The 18129-nt window shown below is 29.6% G+C and overlaps 5 protein-coding genes across 5 annotated transcripts; 2 read left to right on the forward strand and 3 right to left on the reverse strand.

Moving 5' to 3' along the window:
* Window positions 1-157: 157 nt before the first annotated feature.
* On the forward strand, window positions 158-2409 carry BX663DRAFT_510273 (major facilitator superfamily domain-containing protein). The gene is made up of 5 exons (XM_051527738.1): window positions 158-463; window positions 541-810; window positions 878-888; window positions 976-1555; window positions 1661-2409. The coding sequence occupies exons 1-5, from the start codon at window positions 289-291 to the stop codon at window positions 2182-2184; spliced, it is 1560 nt and encodes a 519-aa protein (XP_051382714.1). The 5' UTR covers window positions 158-288; the 3' UTR covers window positions 2185-2409.
* A 64-nt stretch (window positions 2410-2473) lies between these two features.
* Window positions 2474-3894, reverse strand: BX663DRAFT_552135 (uroporphyrinogen decarboxylase; the record flags this gene model as incomplete). The annotated part of the gene is made up of 4 exons (XM_051531341.1): window positions 2474-2941; window positions 3044-3552; window positions 3634-3693; window positions 3828-3894. 4 exons carry the CDS (start codon window positions 3892-3894, stop codon window positions 2474-2476), a joined length of 1104 nt encoding a protein of 367 aa, XP_051382715.1.
* Window positions 3895-8065: 4171 nt separating this feature from the next.
* BX663DRAFT_486535 (uncharacterized protein) lies at window positions 8066-10414 on the reverse strand (the record flags this gene model as incomplete). Its single annotated transcript, XM_051524682.1, has 7 exons — window positions 8066-8165; window positions 8329-8390; window positions 8464-8535; window positions 8822-8829; window positions 8902-8980; window positions 9267-9354; window positions 10263-10414. 7 exons carry the CDS (start codon window positions 10412-10414, stop codon window positions 8066-8068), a joined length of 561 nt encoding a protein of 186 aa, XP_051382716.1.
* Window positions 10415-13362: 2948 nt separating this feature from the next.
* Window positions 13363-16128, forward strand: BX663DRAFT_531258 (glycoside hydrolase superfamily; the record flags this gene model as incomplete). Its single annotated transcript, XM_051530367.1, has 8 exons — window positions 13363-13752; window positions 13981-14236; window positions 14308-14435; window positions 14625-14821; window positions 14923-15016; window positions 15074-15286; window positions 15366-15611; window positions 15670-16128. 8 exons carry the CDS (start codon window positions 13363-13365, stop codon window positions 16126-16128), a joined length of 1983 nt encoding a protein of 660 aa, XP_051382717.1.
* Window positions 16129-16555: 427 nt separating this feature from the next.
* BX663DRAFT_510293 (farnesyl pyrophosphate synthase) lies at window positions 16556-18118 on the reverse strand. Its single transcript, XM_051527739.1, has 7 exons — window positions 17954-18118; window positions 17819-17843; window positions 17652-17764; window positions 17381-17584; window positions 17222-17310; window positions 17087-17159; window positions 16556-17019 (listed from the first exon to the last, which is right to left on the reverse strand). The coding sequence occupies exons 1-7, from the start codon at window positions 18086-18088 to the stop codon at window positions 16600-16602; spliced, it is 1059 nt and encodes a 352-aa protein (XP_051382718.1). The 5' UTR covers window positions 18089-18118; the 3' UTR covers window positions 16556-16599.
* Between the last annotated feature and the right edge of the window lie 11 nt (window positions 18119-18129).

The raw sequence follows: 18129 nt of genomic DNA on the forward strand, positions 1-18129 counted from the left end.
TATAATTCCAATTCCTTTTTTTTTAAAAAAAACAAAAATCAAAAAAAAGTATTAAACAGGTTTATTTTTTTTTTAAAAAAAAATACGCCATTAAATGAAGCATTGTAAAGGAAGGCGCGCATTCATGGGCAAACTACAGGCGCGGAGAAGCCGGATTAAAAAAAAAAAAATAGTAGTAGTGTGTGACTGAAAATAATATAAAATGCATTAATCTTTTTTATTTATTTTTTTTTTTTAAATTGGAAATTTTTTGATCTCTCTATTATTTTCTTTTTCTTACGTTGAAGGATGTCAGAAAAAGTAGAAGCAAAATGGAAAAGCGTAATTAAATCAAGGTTGTTGATTAAGCCGCCTGTCGATTCAGATCCTCGAAATCTTAGTCGAACTATGAAAGGGATTATGTTAGTCGGTATTAGCTTATGTGCAAGTACTTCAGGCTTCTCTAGTACAATTTATTTTCCTGGTAAAATAAATAAATAAATAAATAAATAAATAAATAAATAAATAGCAGTAATAAATATCTAATTTTATTAAATATAGGGTTACCCGATGTAACCGTAGATTTACATGCACCCTCTATAGCAACTACTTTGACAGCTGCTTTGTTTGTTTTGGCAATGGGTATTACGCCTATCTTTTGGGCCTCTGCTTCTGATCATTTTCAAATGAGACGTTTCCCTCTTATGCTTTCAATTCTCATTTTTGGTGCTTCTTCAATTGGCTGCGCTTTTGTTAATAATATTTGGGCTTTAATTGTTCTTAGATGTGTTCAGTCTGTAGGCTCATCCTGTGGCCAATCTGTAGGAGCAGGTAAAATGGATAGTTTTATTACTGTATATTTTCATATTTTCATGTGTTTATTTGTTTATTTTTGTAGGTTCCATTGCAGTAAGTATTACAATAATCGTACCTAGTATAGCATATGTTTATCAATAATATTTCTTCTTTTATACATATATATATTTATATATATAGGATTGTTATCCGATTGAACAAAGAGGTACAGCATTTGGTAAATACTTTTTTGGCGTATTTATTGGCCCTTTATTAGGCCCAATCATAGGTGGGTTCTTAATTATGAGCCCTCTTTCATGGCGTGCTACCTTCTGGTTTTGCTTTGCTTTTGCTCTAGCCATTTTTGGCTATTTATTTTTTTTCTTTCCTGAAACATATCGAGTCAATGACAAGTTTGATTTACAATTACCAGTTGTTAATAACAACAGTAGTGATCCTAATTTAACTATCACGTACAATAACGACAATTCTCCTTCTCGAAGCAGTAGCTCTACATTAAATCAAGTCACTACACAACAAGATAAAATAATGACACAAGAAGAACTTAATAGATCAAAGAATACAATTAATGAAAAGACAACAATTGCACCACCTACTAACAAGCGTATGAATCCTATTGCTCCCTTTTTATTATTACGACATCCTTTCATTTTTTTGGCGTCTTTTATTTCAGGTATTGCTTTTGGTTGTATGTTTGCTGTAGAAACTATGCTTCCTGATTTATTCGAGCAGCATTATGGATTTAATGCATGGCAAACAGGTTAATTAATTTTTTTATTATTTTATTTTTATTTTTTTTTGAAAAAAGAAAAAAAAAGCACCTTACATATTGATTACTGGTTTTTTTTTTATTCTTCTTCTTTAGGTCTGAGTTATCTTGGGGCAGGTATTGGCAATCTTATAGGCTCCATAGTAAATAGTATGCTTTCTGATCGACTTTTACTTCGTGCACGTCGTCTTCGTGGTGGTCAAAAGAAATGTGAGGATCGCTTAAGTGAGAACCTTTGGCCTGCTGGTTTAATTTGTATACCACTTGGGATTTTACTTTTCGGATGGTGTGTTTCACGTAATCTTAGTGTGTGGGGGGCTATTATTGGTTTTGGTATTCAGACGTTTGGTATGAATCAAATCATGACAGCTACCTCTGCTTATCTTGTGGATGCCATGCCTAGTAATGGCGCCTCTGCTACAGCGGCTGCTAATTTCGTACGTATGCTTATGGCCTGTGTCTTGACGTTAGTCGTTAACCCTTTGGTGGGGGCTATTGGTCCTGGTTATACATGTGTCCTTTTAGCTGCATTAGCCTACGTCGGTAATATATGTCTTGTAATACTTAAATGGAAAGGTGAAGCACTTCGAAGATGGAGTGGTTTTGATTGCTCTAGTTAAACAAAAATAATACACAATATGCCCCACCCCTCTCCCTTCTCTCCCTTAATTATATACATTAATAACTTTTTTTTTGTTTCATGTTAGATATTATTCCTTTACATAGACTACATATTTACAATACATTTATCTATTTTTGTCCTAAATTACTTTTACTTATTATATATTTATATATATATATTTTTTGTTAATACAATAAAAAATAAAGTATACATATTCTATATTACAAGAAATAAAACTATTTTTTTTTGTTGTTGTTGTTGTTGGTTTTTGAATCTAAAAATAAAATTTACTTTCTAATTTCAGCAGAAACTTTTTGAACGGTTTCTAGGTAGACTCTTAAAGCTTCAGGATCAACAGTAGGTAGAATACCATGACCTAGATTAGCAATATGTCTCGAATCTTTACCAAAGGCATGAACCATACGGGTAGCAATTTCACGAATAGCATCAAATCCACCATATAAAGCAGTAGGATCCATATTGCCTTGTAAGGCTACTTTATTATTCGTCACTTCAAGTGCATAGACAGGGTCAACAGTCCAATCAAGAGAGACCACTTCATAGTTGGATTCCGATAATTCTTTAAGTGCGTACCAGGAGCCCTTTGCAAAGATAGTCATAGGAACAAGATCTAATCCTTCATTAACTAAACGTTCTTTCACTTTAGTGGAAATTTGTCGAAGATAAGGAAGAGAGTACTCATTAAAATCGTAAGGAGAAAGCTCACCACCCCATGATTCAAATACTTGTAGCATCTAATATAAATAGGATTTAATTAGCGTACAGGAGAGAGAGAGAGAATGATATATGGAAGCATGATAGGATTTTTTTAGTTCTTAATTATATATTGCATTTACCTGTGCACCAGCTCTTACTTGACCTACTAAGAATTCAATAGCAATATCAGTAATACGTTGTAGTAAAGCATGAGATTCCTTTGGATATTTCCATAACCAACTCTTTGCTTTTGCCAAAGTTTTACTTCCACCGCCTTCGATCATATAAGCCATTAATGTCCAGGGGGCACCAATAAAACCTAATAAAGGTACGCGGCCTTCAAGTTTATGACGAGTTAAAGTAATAGCTTCATATACATAACCCAATTCCTTTGTTACATTGACATTTTCAGTCAATCGAGAAAAATCCTCAGGTGTTTCAAGAGGTGCAGTGAAAACAGGGCCCCTGCCTGCTACCATGAGCACTTCAAGTCCCATAGCCTGTGGAATGACAAGAATGTCAGAAAAGATGATGGAAGCATCTAATAATTTACCATAACGATCAATAGGTTGGAGTGTTAATTCGCAAGCAAGTTCAGGAGTACGACAGATTTCAAAAAAGCTATGGTTTTTTCGAAGTTTTTGAAATTCTAAAGAATTATTATAGTTTTGCATTAGTTATAACTATTTACTCTTCAATGTTTCAATCGTGTATATTTATTAGTTATTACCAGGTAAATAACGACCAGCTTGTCTCATGATCCAAACTGGAGCACGTTCGATCTTTTCGCCTTTTTTTTTCAAATACATGTGAACATTTCATTTAAGAATAAAAAATAAAATAAAATAAAATAAAATAAAATAAAATAAAATAAAATAAAATAAAATAAAATAAAATAAAATAAAATAAAATAAAGCTAATTACCACGAGCAGCACGAAGAATAAGATCATTTTGAAGCTTTGGGAAATTTTCAGCTTTTAAGGGAGCCATAGTTATATTTTTAATGTAATAATATATCAAAGGAAAAAGGGAAATGGGTTTGTGTTGTCACAGGTATTATTAATAATCAAGCTTCTTATAAAATAAGCCAATTAAATTCATTTATTTTGTAATTAGAAATCATACACATACATTGCATGCTTTAATATGAAATAACCAAAATGCATGTGTTTTATATACATGCATTCATAGTTATTAGCGCTTACTAGCTATGTTTCATTATCTTTTTCTCTTGCTTACCCTTCCCCCCTGTACGATCCTTTGATCAAATTTAAATGAAAAAAAAATATTTGTCAGCTTATTATTACGTAATATACGGACGTAGTGTGATAAAAATAATTTCACGCACTAACCAGAAGAAATTCCAAAAAAAAAAGTTCTTAGCAAAATAAATTTCAAGCATTATTAAAAAAATAAATAAAATAAAAATCGATGTATTGACATATCTTTATTAAATCGGTTTTTTATTTAAATAGTCTTCAAATCTTGACACTGAATGCCTGTAAAATCCTTGGAGATCGCTTGCGAGCACATTGTTGCAAGCTTCTCTGATATTCTCAGACAACGTTTCTTCTTCAAGTAGTATTTCTGTCTTGACTTTACTCTTACAAACAGGCCAAAACTGTTCAATTGGATTTAGTTCAGGTGGGTAAGTAAGAGGGGGAAGATAAACACAACTGTAACCATGGGCTTCAATATACTTTCGAATATCAGCGTGTTTATGAATAGGGCAGTTGTTCATTATCAGATAATGTCCCTTAAACTCTTCATAATTTTTATCGTGCTAGCGATAAAAATTGAAGTAATTGCCAGTTACCGTGCCCACCTTTTCCTATCTCTGGCTTCTTGACAACCCCTCTTAAATTCTCTCCTTTTTTTCGATGGTGATATGGCCTTTTGGAACCTTTAACTGTACGTTTATTACACTGGAGGCTGACATGGTTGCCGTGATAGTATGTGGCTTTGCCTTTGTAACATTGAACACATTTCAAATTTATTTTTCTTTTTCTTTACACGTAAAGACAGAAACCAATAACATGAACAAAAGTGTATTAATACTTTATTTAAATATTTTTTTCCACTTACAAGCTATTCGTCATTGATAATAAAGAAGTGTATATTTGATTCATAATGAATTTAGTGATCCATACACATTTTTTCCATGTGTATATGTATACATTAATAAAGAAGAAGTTATCTATCCAGCTATACACTACACATCTTTATTATTATTATTATTATGTTGAGTACATATTCAAGAAATACATTAAAGAAAATTCACACTTTTAAATAATATTTAGGAAATAATAGATTTTATTACAATTATACAGTTTATAAGCAATAATACATATTTTATATATAAAAAAGAGCTAAAAAGTAAAAGTTAGTTAGTAAGAACATTATTTTATAAAAAATAAAATAAAAAGTCAATAAAAAGCCAATTGAACATTCAGGTCTAAAATATGGGGTGGAGGGTCTAAAATATAACATTATGGAGAGATAATACTAGAATGACGATTGTTGAGACCAAGTTGCTGAAGAGACCCATTTGTTGCACCCAGCCCGGTGGGGATATAGAGACGCCTACCCTCTACCTATTACCCATCAGTAAAGGGTAGAATGATATACTAGTTGCCCACCTTCACATCTACCTGTCAATGTGTCCCGCATAGATAGAGATATATTTATATGTATATCGTCATCATTATGTTCAAGTCTATGGTTTTTAAAGAAGAAGAAGAAAGATAATAAGATAAGAGAATAAATAACAAGAAGAAGAAGAATAATAAGAGAATAAATAGAGAAGAAGAAGGATAATAGTAAGAAAAGATAATAAAGAAGAAGAAGGATAATAGGGAAGAAAGAGGAATTTTGTTTGAAAAATAAGACGTGTTTATATCCTTTTTTTTTTTATTTTTCCTTTTTTTTTTTTTTTTTTATTTTTTTTTTTTAGCTTAGCTTACTTTTTTTAAGGAGAGAAAATGTAGAGTAAGTGTATTAAAATATACGTGTGATTAATTATGAAAAATCATGCATTGTATAATTTTTTTTAAAATAAAAAGCTAAAATTATTATGTGTACTACTGCAGTCTAAAGAAGGAATATGTTTCATCAAAAAAAAAGTAAATAAATATTAATAATAATTTGTATTCTATACAATTAACTAACTACTCTTCTGTAATAAAACAAAGCATTGAACATTTTATATCTTTTTTATCTTCTTGTTCATGTATATATTATTATAAGCAAAGCATAAAATATACCTTTTCAAAAAAGGAGAAGATAAGGAAAAAAATGTAGTAATTAAAAAGATAAACAAAGGAGAAAGTAGGAATTCAAAAGAGGAAACATGTATACAATATGTAAATAAAGAAAGGAGCCTAGGCCGTTTTTTTTTTTGTTTCTTAATCAAGAAGAAGGATCAGCACTAATATATTCTCATATCATATCATGCATATTGTTCTATTAATATATTATTTTAGGTTAACCATATGGCGTATAATATTACTATACTATATAGAAAGTAGCGTGTAACAAACAACAATAAGCAAAATCTAGAGCGTACATAAGCTAATGTTATCTTTATTACTACATAGTACAGCATAGTATAGTACAGTGCAGTATAGTACAGTATAGTATGTATATAATGACTGTATCGTAATATTATCACTTTATATACAAGGAAATCAATTTAAACATTTTCATAGACACTAATTTAGTAAGAAGAAACAAGATAAAGACGTATGTAAACAATCTAAACATATAGGCCTCATTATATATTTAATTTATGATGCGTATAGGTCATACAGTAAATTAGTATGATTTACTATATGCACATTTTTTTTTCCTTTTGCTAATTTCTTGTGTTTCCTTACGCAGATTAAAAAAAATAAGGGGGGAGGAGGAGGAGGAGGAAACACAAGAAATTAGCAAAAAAAAAGAGGCAAAAGAAGCAGACGTTACGTACTAATAGAATAGAATAAATGTATTACATAATAAAGGGTAGTCTGTGTCATAATTCCAAGTATATATACAAGAAACTACCAGCATACGATCATACTATCATTTATCTATTTTGCACTTTTAGTCAAGCTTCTTGTGCAATATATCCTATCTATCTATACTATAGTCTTTGTGCCTTATTTTTCTTTTATTACCATGATCATGATAGCAATAGACTGTCTTATCTGATGAACTACTTTTAAAATCAGTCTGAACGCTTCTTTCTTACAACTTGTGTATGTAAGATTTATGCATTTCAAATAAAAAAGCTTTAGTGATTTGGCTGTGGAAAAAAAAAAGAAGTATTAAAAGAAAAGGATTAATATTATATATATCAGGAAAAAAAAAAAAAAAAAAAAAAAAAAAAAAAAAAAAAACTACTTTTAATATTAATATTTACTATTATTATTATAAATAATTTATATTAAAGCATCAAATAATATACTTTGTTATATTGTTTGGGCTATAGTATATATGAACCTTTTTATGATATTTATTATAGAACAAGCTCTGGATAAAAGCATAAGTAATATTATAGTGGATGAATTACATAATAAAGGATAAACTATAAGCCTGAATATGAAACAAAACTCTGTATATAACATCTTGTAAATAATAAAGAACTTAATGATACCCAATCATCTAAATGCATCAACTAAATAAGATATCGTATCATTTCTACATATTTATTTTTATAAACTTGACAAAGGATTCAAGTTGTCTTTGATCCAATAAAATGAAAATATAAAAGATATCAGGGACCTATGCTCAGATCAAACAATAAATTTTTTATTTAAAACTTTAATCAAATCATTATAATACCGAGTAGATGATCCATAGATCAGTCTCTTGAATCAACGAGATGTTTATCTGAATACTAACTCTGTTTCATGGCTTATCTTTTTTATAGCTATTTTTATTTCTTTGATTCAGAATTCATTAGTATGAATACAAGTAGTTGTTTAGACACGAAATAGTCTTTTTTTTTCTTTTTACATTGAATAAACAATCTCAAACTATACTTCCTTTTGTTTTCTTTCTCCTTTTTCTTCTTTCTCTTTCTTATTTAAATCATACCATCACAGTCGCTTTAAGAAAAATTGTTTATCGCATATTTTTAGAACTTAACACGTAAGATCTAACATAAACAGCCTATATATTATAATTCCAAACTCTCGATACTCTTAATACTATCAATAAAGACAAGTTCATTTTCGGAGCAAGATGTCTTTGGTAGATCGTTGGATTGATCGTGCTGTCTTTTTTTATTTATAAATTATCGTCATTATCGAAAAAGAAGGAAAGTAAAAAGTATTTAAGAATTTGCTGATGGTTCACTAGGCGAATTTTTTTGATTGTTTTTACAATAGATAGCCATCAAATGATAGCTAGGATAATAAGGATATTGATGGCTGACGTTACATATTTTCAGAGACAATAATAATTATTGATTCCGCTTTTGTAATTGTTTCCAATGCAATGCTCTGTTATTATTTATTATAAAAAAATTTGAAGTTAATAAATACTTTACGGTTCAATTAAAGACTCCCTTCTTACTCGTAATTGTACTAATCTCGATGAAAGGCTTGGCAAAAAGTATAGCTGGACAAAATTACGAAATATATTCACCTGAAAGAACTTGATCAGTCAGTACAATTTTGGTGAAATTAAATCCATTCCAAATGTTAACATACGATACCCATCACTAGATCATCGTATGTAACGCGCATCTGTCTGCCAAGTTTCACCAGATTTGTTTCCATTACTGAGTTTTCTTTTTTTTTTTTTTTTTTTTTTTTTTTTTTTTTTTGAGGCTTGAAGTCAGATGTGACAATAACACACTTGATATTGATAAATATACTGTAAACCATGAAATCTGAATTGTATACTTTAGTCTTGTTGCTTTTCTACTCACCGTTGGCCCTATATAACCATTAAAAAAAACCGTTAGCTATCCATTCATAACAATCGTAGATATTTATACTACTATATTACCATTGGATTGGGAAACGACTATCAGAACTAAAAACGGATTGTAACATCGGTGATAAGTAGTGGTGCACACAGGAACCTTCTATTGAACAATTGGTCAATCCAAATAAAGATATTAACGATCATATTGATAACATCTCGAAATATCAGACCAGGTCAGTGTTAAACTTTTGTTGATATTTACATCTGGGTTAGAATATGAACTGTATGAATATCCAGTAAGTTATTGTTTGCTGTAGCCTCAGACAAGAATTTCGCGCTCAGTGACGGTGATGAGAGTCAATCAACAGGAGAAGTATTCAGAGAAAAAAATACATGAGTTGTTACAGAGTCACTTTCAAAAAATAAATCCTTTTAATAATAATAACATATCGTCTTAGACGCATCCATGCATCAATGAAGTCCTTTATTGCATCTTTCTGGACGATATTGCTATAATTGTAGACGCCTTTACAACTAAGTTAATTGAAATAAACCATCATTTATTAAATAGTAAAGGGGCTATTCAAATAAAACTAGTGTATTATACTTCACGGCATAGTATTCATTCTACATTCAGTTTTAATAACAACAGTCATTGTTTAGTTATAGTCTCTTTCTTCTTTAAACAACCTAATGCTTTTATTGAGAGTTAAAATTGGTTTAATAACGTTAAATGAAGCACTAAAATATATTGCAACCAGCGGCATTAAAGATTTGTTTATACAAAAAATGAATTTCGAGAATTTTGAGAATTTTTGAGGATCAAAAGCTTTAGTGTTCTTTTCCATAGAGAGGCAACGCTCAAAAAATGAAATAGGGTGCCTTATCCATCCCTAACAGTCTATTAGAGTAAATTGAGAACAAGTTTCTACAATCCGAGATGCTAACGTGTTGCTGCCATCGAAAGGTCTCCTTTTAACACCATACTTTACCTTTGATCAAAACTTCCCGATGGGATTAAGAAAAGGATGGATAGGGAAAATAATATGTCATGAGCTTGCTTATAATGTCATGTTTCTTGATTAAACATGCGGATCATAAATTTATTCAAGGAACTCTATCTAGATTCTCTTGAAACTCTCTTGATCCACTTTATCAAATAATATTAAAACTTCTAACGCTTCATTATCTATACCATATCTTATTCAGTCATAACTAATATGTTTTATGATTCGCATCTTATGTCGGGCCTCTTTAACAGTTCTTATAAATACCCCATCAATTTAAATTTATAAATAAAATCATTGACTTCAGAACGATTGTTCGCTCTCGTTGACTTCTTTTGTCTTTTTATTATTTTTATTTTATAATATTTTTTTATTTGATATTTTGCAAGTAATATCACATAATAAGCACATTTGTAATCTCTTTTGTTAATAAACTCTCTCATAGCAATATATCTGTGAAAAAGATCATTGCCCATTATAATATAATATCCTTTCAGCTTATTCTTGTCAAAAAAATCTATTATGTTGGCCAAATAATTCAAAAAGAAAAACTCAGTTGTTGTATCTGCTTTTGCAGTTGTAGCCATTGTTTTGTCATTAATTATTATTACTTTTTTTTTTTTTTTTTTGCTAATTTCTTGTGTTTCCTCCTCCTCCTCCTCCCCCCTTATTTTTTTTAATCTGCGTAAGGAAACACAAGAAATTAGCAAAAGGAAAAAAAAATGTGCATATAGTAAATCATACTAATTTACTGTATGACCTATACGCATCATAAATTAAATATATAATGAGGCCTATATGTTTAGATTGTTTACATACGTCTTTATCTTGTTTCTTCTTACTAAATTAGTGTCTATGAAAATGTTTAAATTGATTTCCTTGTATATAAAGTGATAATATTACGATACAGTCATTATATACATACTATACTGTACTATACTGCACTGTACTATACTATGCTGTACTATGTAGTAATAAAGATAACATTAGCTTATGTACGCTCTAGATTTTGCTTATTGTTGTTTGTTACACGCTACTTTCTATATAGTATAGTAATATTATACGCCATATGGTTAACCTAAAATAATATATTAATAGAACAATATGCATGATATGATATGAGAATATATTAGTGCTGATCCTTCTTCTTGATTAAGAAACAAAAAAAAAAACGGCCTAGGCTCCTTTCTTTATTTACATATTGTATACATGTTTCCTCTTTTGAATTCCTACTTTCTCCTTTGTTTATCTTTTTTAATTACTACATTTTTTTCCTTATCTTCTCCTTTTTTGAAAAGGTATATTTTATGCTTTGCTTATAATAATATATACATGAACAAGAAGATAAAAAAGATATAAAATGTTCAATGCTTTGTTTTATTACAGAAGAGTAGTTAGTTAATTGTATAGAATACAAATTATTATTAATATTTATTTACTTTTTTTTTGATGAAACATATTCCTTCTTTAGACTGCAGTAGTACACATAATAATTTTAGCTTTTTATTTTAAAAAAAAATTATACAATGCATGATTTTTCATAATTAATCACACGTATATTTTAATACACTTACTCTACATTTTCTCTCCTTAAAAAAAGTAAGCTAAGCTAAAAAAAAAAAAATAAAAAAAAAAAAAAAAAAGGAAAAATAAAAAAAAAAGGATATAAACACGTCTTATTTTTCAAACAAAATTCCTCTTTCTTCCCTATTATCCTTCTTCTTCTTTATTATCTTTTCTTACTATTATCCTTCTTCTTCTCTATTTATTCTCTTATTATTCTTCTTCTTCTTGTTATTTATTCTCTTATCTTATTATCTTTCTTCTTCTTCTTTAAAAACCATAGACTTGAACATAATGATGACGATATACATATAAATATATCTCTATCTATGCGGGACACATTGACAGGTAGATGTGAAGGTGGGCAACTAGTATATCATTCTACCCTTTACTGATGGGTAATAGGTAGAGGGTAGGCGTCTCTATATCCCCACCGGGCTGGGTGCAACAAATGGGTCTCTTCAGCAACTTGGTCTCAACAATCGTCATTCTAGTATTATCTCTCCATAATGTTATATTTTAGACCCTCCACCCCATATTTTAGACCTGAATGTTCAATTGGCTTTTTATTGACTTTTTATTTTATTTTTTATAAAATAATGTTCTTACTAACTAACTTTTACTTTTTAGCTCTTTTTTATATATAAAATATGTATTATTGCTTATAAACTGTATAATTGTAATAAAATCTATTATTTTCTAAATATTATTTAAAAGTGTGAATTTTCTTTAATGTATTTCTTGAATATGTGCTCAACATAATAATAATAATTAAGATGTGTAGTGTATAGCTGGATAGACAGCTTCTTCTTTATTAATGTATATGTATACACATGGAAAAAATGTGTATGGATCACTAAATTCATTATGAATCAAATATACACTTCTTTATTACCAATGATGAATAGCTTGTAAGTGGAAAAAAATATTTAAATAAAGTATTAATACACTTTTGTTCATGTTACTGGTTTCTATCTTTACATGTAAAAAAGAAAGAAAAAGAAAAATATCTTTCTTGTTCAATACAAACTAGTCAAGTTTAAACTTACTCATCTAGTCCATGTTGATGCAAATTCACTTTTGAAATCATGACTTTTTTAAATGGCACACACTCAATTAATCTACGCATCTGAGAGAATAGTTCCTTTTATCATTTACAAGGAATCAAAGTATACAGAAGAAAGTTTTTTTCTTCTTCTTTTACATTTTGATCTTTAACAAATAACTGAATTAGTTCACAAGTTAGTTAAACTTTATGCTACTAAAGAAGGATAATTATCGATAAATTTGAAATGTGTTCAATGTTACAACAGTCTAGGGCACTGCAGACGCCAATAATGCCCTATAAGGTGATATAAAAAAATATCTACACAATACCTTTGGGATAATAGATGTATTCTCTATTGGTTAATTAACAGTCATGTATAAAATAGAGAAGAATTCTCAAAGTAAACAAAACAGAAAAAAAAATATAAGAACGTTATTGATCTGCCGAATTATAAACTGAAACTAAGACATAATTCTCAACATTTATTTATTTTTCTTTTTTTAAGATTATTAAATAGTAGCTGAAAAGTAAATATACGATACTTTAAAACACGAATGTAGATATGTAGTTAATACAAGAATTCTTCTAATATTCTTTATATTTTTATATATAAGAAATATTTTTTCTTTTATTCAGTTTTCTTTTTCTTTCTTATCTTTTATATAAATAAAAATGAAGCCGAATTTATTTTTAACGCTAACTAGCATATGTCAATTAACCAATAATGTCTATGCTTTATTAGACCGTAATGTAGTAGATTATCATCAGGAAGCCAATAATTATTCAAGTATACATCAACATAATATGATGAATAATCCTTTGGATGGTATTATCTTTAAGGCGTCACCATCAGTTCAGGAGTCACTTCCAGAGATTCTTAGCTGGAATGAAGCCTACAGCAAAGCTAGGGTACTTGTTGAAGCGATGACTTTAGAGCAAAAAGTCAATATTACAACTGGCTTAGGCTGGATGGTTGGACCATGTATTGGAAACAGTGGTCGTACAAGAGACCCTGATTTCCCAGAGTTATGCTTACAAGATTCTCCTTTAGGAATTAGAATGACGGATGGCGTTAGTTCCGGTGTTGCTGGTATCAATGCTGCTGCTAGTTTTGACAAATTGGCTATTCGTCAACGAGGAGAATACATGGGGGCTGAGTTTCGTGCAAAGGGGATTCATACTCAATTAGGTCCCTCCATGAATATGATGAGATCGCCTTATGCTGGTAGAAATTGGGAGGCATTTGGTGAAGACCCTTATTTGGTAGGCGTTGCCTCTGCAGAAACTATTCAGGGTATCCAAAGCAAAGGAGTGGTAGGTATTCATCAATAAAAATAAAAACAAGTAATAATTCTTTTTTATCTTACATATTCAGATGGCAGTAGCTAAACATTTAATTGGAAATGAACAAGAAACAAATCGTTTAGAGGTATTATATGCATATATATATATATATATATATATATATAGACTAAAGATTAAGCTTAATCATTTATTTATATGCTTTCTTTTCTTTATTTCTTTTTTCTTTTAAAAAAAAAGCATTCAATTCATATTGATGAACGTACCCTTCATGAAGTATACTTGTGGCCATTTGCAAGATCAGTTGAAGTTGGTGTTGTCTCTGTTATGTGTGCTTATAATAAATTTGAAAACACATATGCATGTGAAAATAACTATATCCTTAACCATTTGTTGAAAGGTGAATTGGGTTTTAAAGGATTTGTTCAAAGTGATTGGAGTGCAACACATTCAACCGAAGATAGTGCTAACAACGGTCTAGATATGACTATGCCTGGTATAATATATACATATGGAATAAAACAAAATTAATTACTAATTTTTTTTTTTTAAAAAAAAAAATCAAAGGTGATATTTTCTTTAACTCAGGCGATTCTTATTTTGGAGCCAATTTGACAAAAGCCGTTCATACTGGTAAAGTTACGGAGGATAGAGTAACTGATATGGCAATGAGGATTGTTGCCTCTTGGTATAAAGTAATGTTTATTTAGCAAATCAGTCGTAATTAGTATAATTAATTCTCTCTCTCTCTCTCTCTCTCTTTTTTTTTTTTTTTTTTTTTTTTTTTTTTTTTTTTTTTTTTTAACATAATTAGTTAGGGCAAGATAAGGTATACTTAATTAGCTCAAAATAGTATTGTCATCATTAATATTATTATTTATTAGGGATTCCCTGAAGTTAATTTTGATAGTTTTAGGCCCGAGAGAAGTCAACATGTTGATGTTCAAGAAAATCATAAACATTTAATTAGACAAATGGGAGCCGCTTCTATTGTTTTATTAAAGAACGCTGATAACATTCTTCCACTAACAGATGCAAAAAAGTTAGCCATCATTGGATCAGACGCAGGACCTAATCCTATGTATGTAGTAATACAAATAATTACCAAACTATTCATTTTGGACGAAATTAATCATGTCTTTTTATCTATGTTTATAAATATATATTTTTTTTAAAAAAAAGGGGGCTTAATAGTTGTGCAGATCAAGGATGCAATATTGGAACTTTAGCACAAGGATGGGGCTCTGGCACCGCACTTTTCCCTTACTTAATTACTGTAAGTTATATATATATATAAATATTAAAAACCAGTTAACATATATATATAATATAGCCTTTAGATGGTATTCGTAAAAGAGCTGGTACTGATATGATCATTACTGCACATTTAAGAGATGATGATCTTGAAAACGCAGCTAGATATGCATCAAATGCTGATGTCGCTCTTGTCTTTGTCAATGCTGATTCTGGCGAAGAATTTATTACAGTAGAAGGACATAAAGGTGATCGAAATCACCTCCACCTCTGGCATGATGGTGACAAATTAGTAATAATGATAATTAATTTATGAAAGAAAAAAAAATACTTAATGCATACTATTATTTTTTTTTAATTAATTGTAATAGGTCAATGCAGTTGCAGACGCTAATAAAAACACCATTGTTGTAATTCATTCAGTTGGACCTGTTCTTATGCCTTGGATAAATCATCCTAATATTAAAGCTATTGTTTGGCCAGGACTACCTGGTCAAGAAACTGGTAATTCTCTAGCTGATGTTTTATTTGGTGATGTTAATCCATCTGGAAGATTACCATATACTATTGCTAAAAATGAAGCGGATTATCCTACTAACATTGCATCTGAAATGACTGTAAAAACAATAATTAGAGATAAAGATACTTATTTTGATATAAATATATATTGTATAGTGTAGATATTCGGAGGGTCTTTACATTGGCTATCGTTGGTTTGATGAGCATAAAATTGAACCTCTTTTTGAATTTGGATATGGGCTTTCATATACTAAATTTAAATATTCTGAAGGAAGAGTTAATATTATTAATGGCAACTCACGAGATTCTAATGTGAAAGTATCAGTCAGTATTACAATTACAAATGTGGGACATCTTGATGGAGCTGAAATACCTCAGCTTTACCTCTCCTTCCCTAAAATAGCCAATGAACCGCCTCAAGTACTTCGTGGCTTTGAAAAGGTTTTCATCCAAAGAGAATCATCTCAGTCAATCCACTTTGAGCTTACGAAGATTGAACTTAGTTATTATGATGCCAGCTCTCATCAATGGATTGTACCAGAAGGTGAATTTACGTTACATATTGGATCTAGTAGTAGAGATATAAAATATACTGGTTCATTTGAATTGAATTGATGCGTATAACAATTATTATAAACCAAATATTAAATACAAGTAGATAAATAAAATAATAAATACTCTTTTATTACTATTGGAGAAAAGAGTGTTTTACTAAAGAAGATGCACTAACAATAATATAGTATCATATAAGCAGATAGAATAACAGTCTATTGCTACTTTCTAACCAATTTATTCGTCTCTTTTAATGGAAATTAGCTCTCAAGAAAATAAGCTACCTATTCTTTATTATTTTGTTTCCTTATTTATTCGTGGTCGTGTAGAGTGCTTGAACGACTACGTAAATTATCAAGAGCATCCTCGAAAATGATGTTTATTGGCTATTATTTTGATTCTAATAATAATACTTTAATATGTTTGTCTTCATATATGCTTGAAAACATGAACACTATGTAAGAGCAACTTATATTTTTTTTCCAAGAATAAATACTTTTATTATTATTATTATAACATTTCTACTTGTGCCATTTATTTTGTACGCTTGTAAATCTTATCCATGAACTCAGTAAAGATTTCCTTTTTAATACCTGTAGATTCATCCAATTTACTAATAAGGGCAGTCAAATCATTGAAAGATTTTTCTTCATATGCCTTATAGACTCCCTCAATATCAAGATCACGATAAAGTTGTTTAACCTTGGCTTCAGCTTCAGAATCCTTCTTACCATAATTTTCATCGAGAATCTTACGTTGTTCAGGATTTACTTTAGCCAAAGCTTGGTTGATTAACCAAGAACACTTATTATCCATAATATCAGTACCAATCTTACCAATAACTTCAGGGGCACCATAACAGTCAAGATAATCATCTTGAACTTGGAAGTATTCGCCCAAAGGAATCAAAATATCATGAGCTTGTTTAAAAGCATCTTCATTCTTAATACCAGCCTATTTGAAACAATAATAATAAAAAGTTAAAATTTGCTTATTCATACACTATCGACCAAAATTTTACCATGTGCATGGCTAATGCAACAGGAAGGTAGAAAGAGTAATAAGCAGTTTTATAGATGACAATGAATTGATGCCTAAGAAAAAAAAAAAGAAAAAAGTAAATATAAATATATATGCTATTGAATGACTAATTTACTTTTTGATAGAGAATTTATCCAAGTCAACATGATCCTCAGGAGCAGTAATAAGATCACAGAGTTGACCAAGTTCAGTTTGGAAAGTAACCTTTTTTTTTAAAAAAAAAAGAAAAAAAAACATCAATAAATGCCATCTTAAGAGCAGAAATTCATCTTACTTCATGGAATAATTCAACAAGTTCAATATAATAATTAGTTTTCTTAAAGTATTTCTTCAAAAAGATATAAATGCAAGACTCGAGAATAAAAGCATCGTTAATAGCAACCATTCCAACATTATCACACTTATACCAACAAGGCTGTCCACGGCGAGTGATAGAAGCATCCATAATATCATCAGATACTAAAAAGAAAGCTTGAAGCTATACATATACATGTATATATTAATGCACAAAAGGTATGTTTATAAATAAACTGACAGAGACTTACAAATTCAATTAACCAACCCAAAACAGTAGCTTTGAAAATTTCATCTTCAGTAACAGATTCGCCCTTTAAAATACGGATGGTATCAACAACAGAGATACCACGATTTAATTTACCTATAGACTATGTTACTACACAGTTTATTTTATTTTTTAAGGATCTGCACATACCACCGGGAACATTGTAATACAACATCTAAATTAGAATCAAAAATATACAAATAAATTAGAATTGACTTGATGATGATGATGAAACAGCAGTTCATTTTATTTTTATTTTATTTATTTTTTTTTTAAAAAAAAAACCTTTTTAGTCCATTCATAGGCATCTTCAGGCATGTTGTATTTACGAAGTTCAGCAAGTACTTCATCAGCAAGAGTAGGGAAAACCTTAAGGAAGGCTTGTCTATTTTCTTCCTTTTGTAACTTGACAGCAACCATAATGAACTTGCTAAATAAAATAAAATAAAATGGGAAAAAAA

This window comes from Cokeromyces recurvatus (assembly GCF_025118155.1).
Source record: "Cokeromyces recurvatus strain NRRL 2243 chromosome Unknown BX663scaffold_13, whole genome shotgun sequence".
Taxonomy (NCBI): Eukaryota; Fungi; Mucoromycota; class Mucoromycetes; order Mucorales; family Mucoraceae; genus Cokeromyces; species Cokeromyces recurvatus.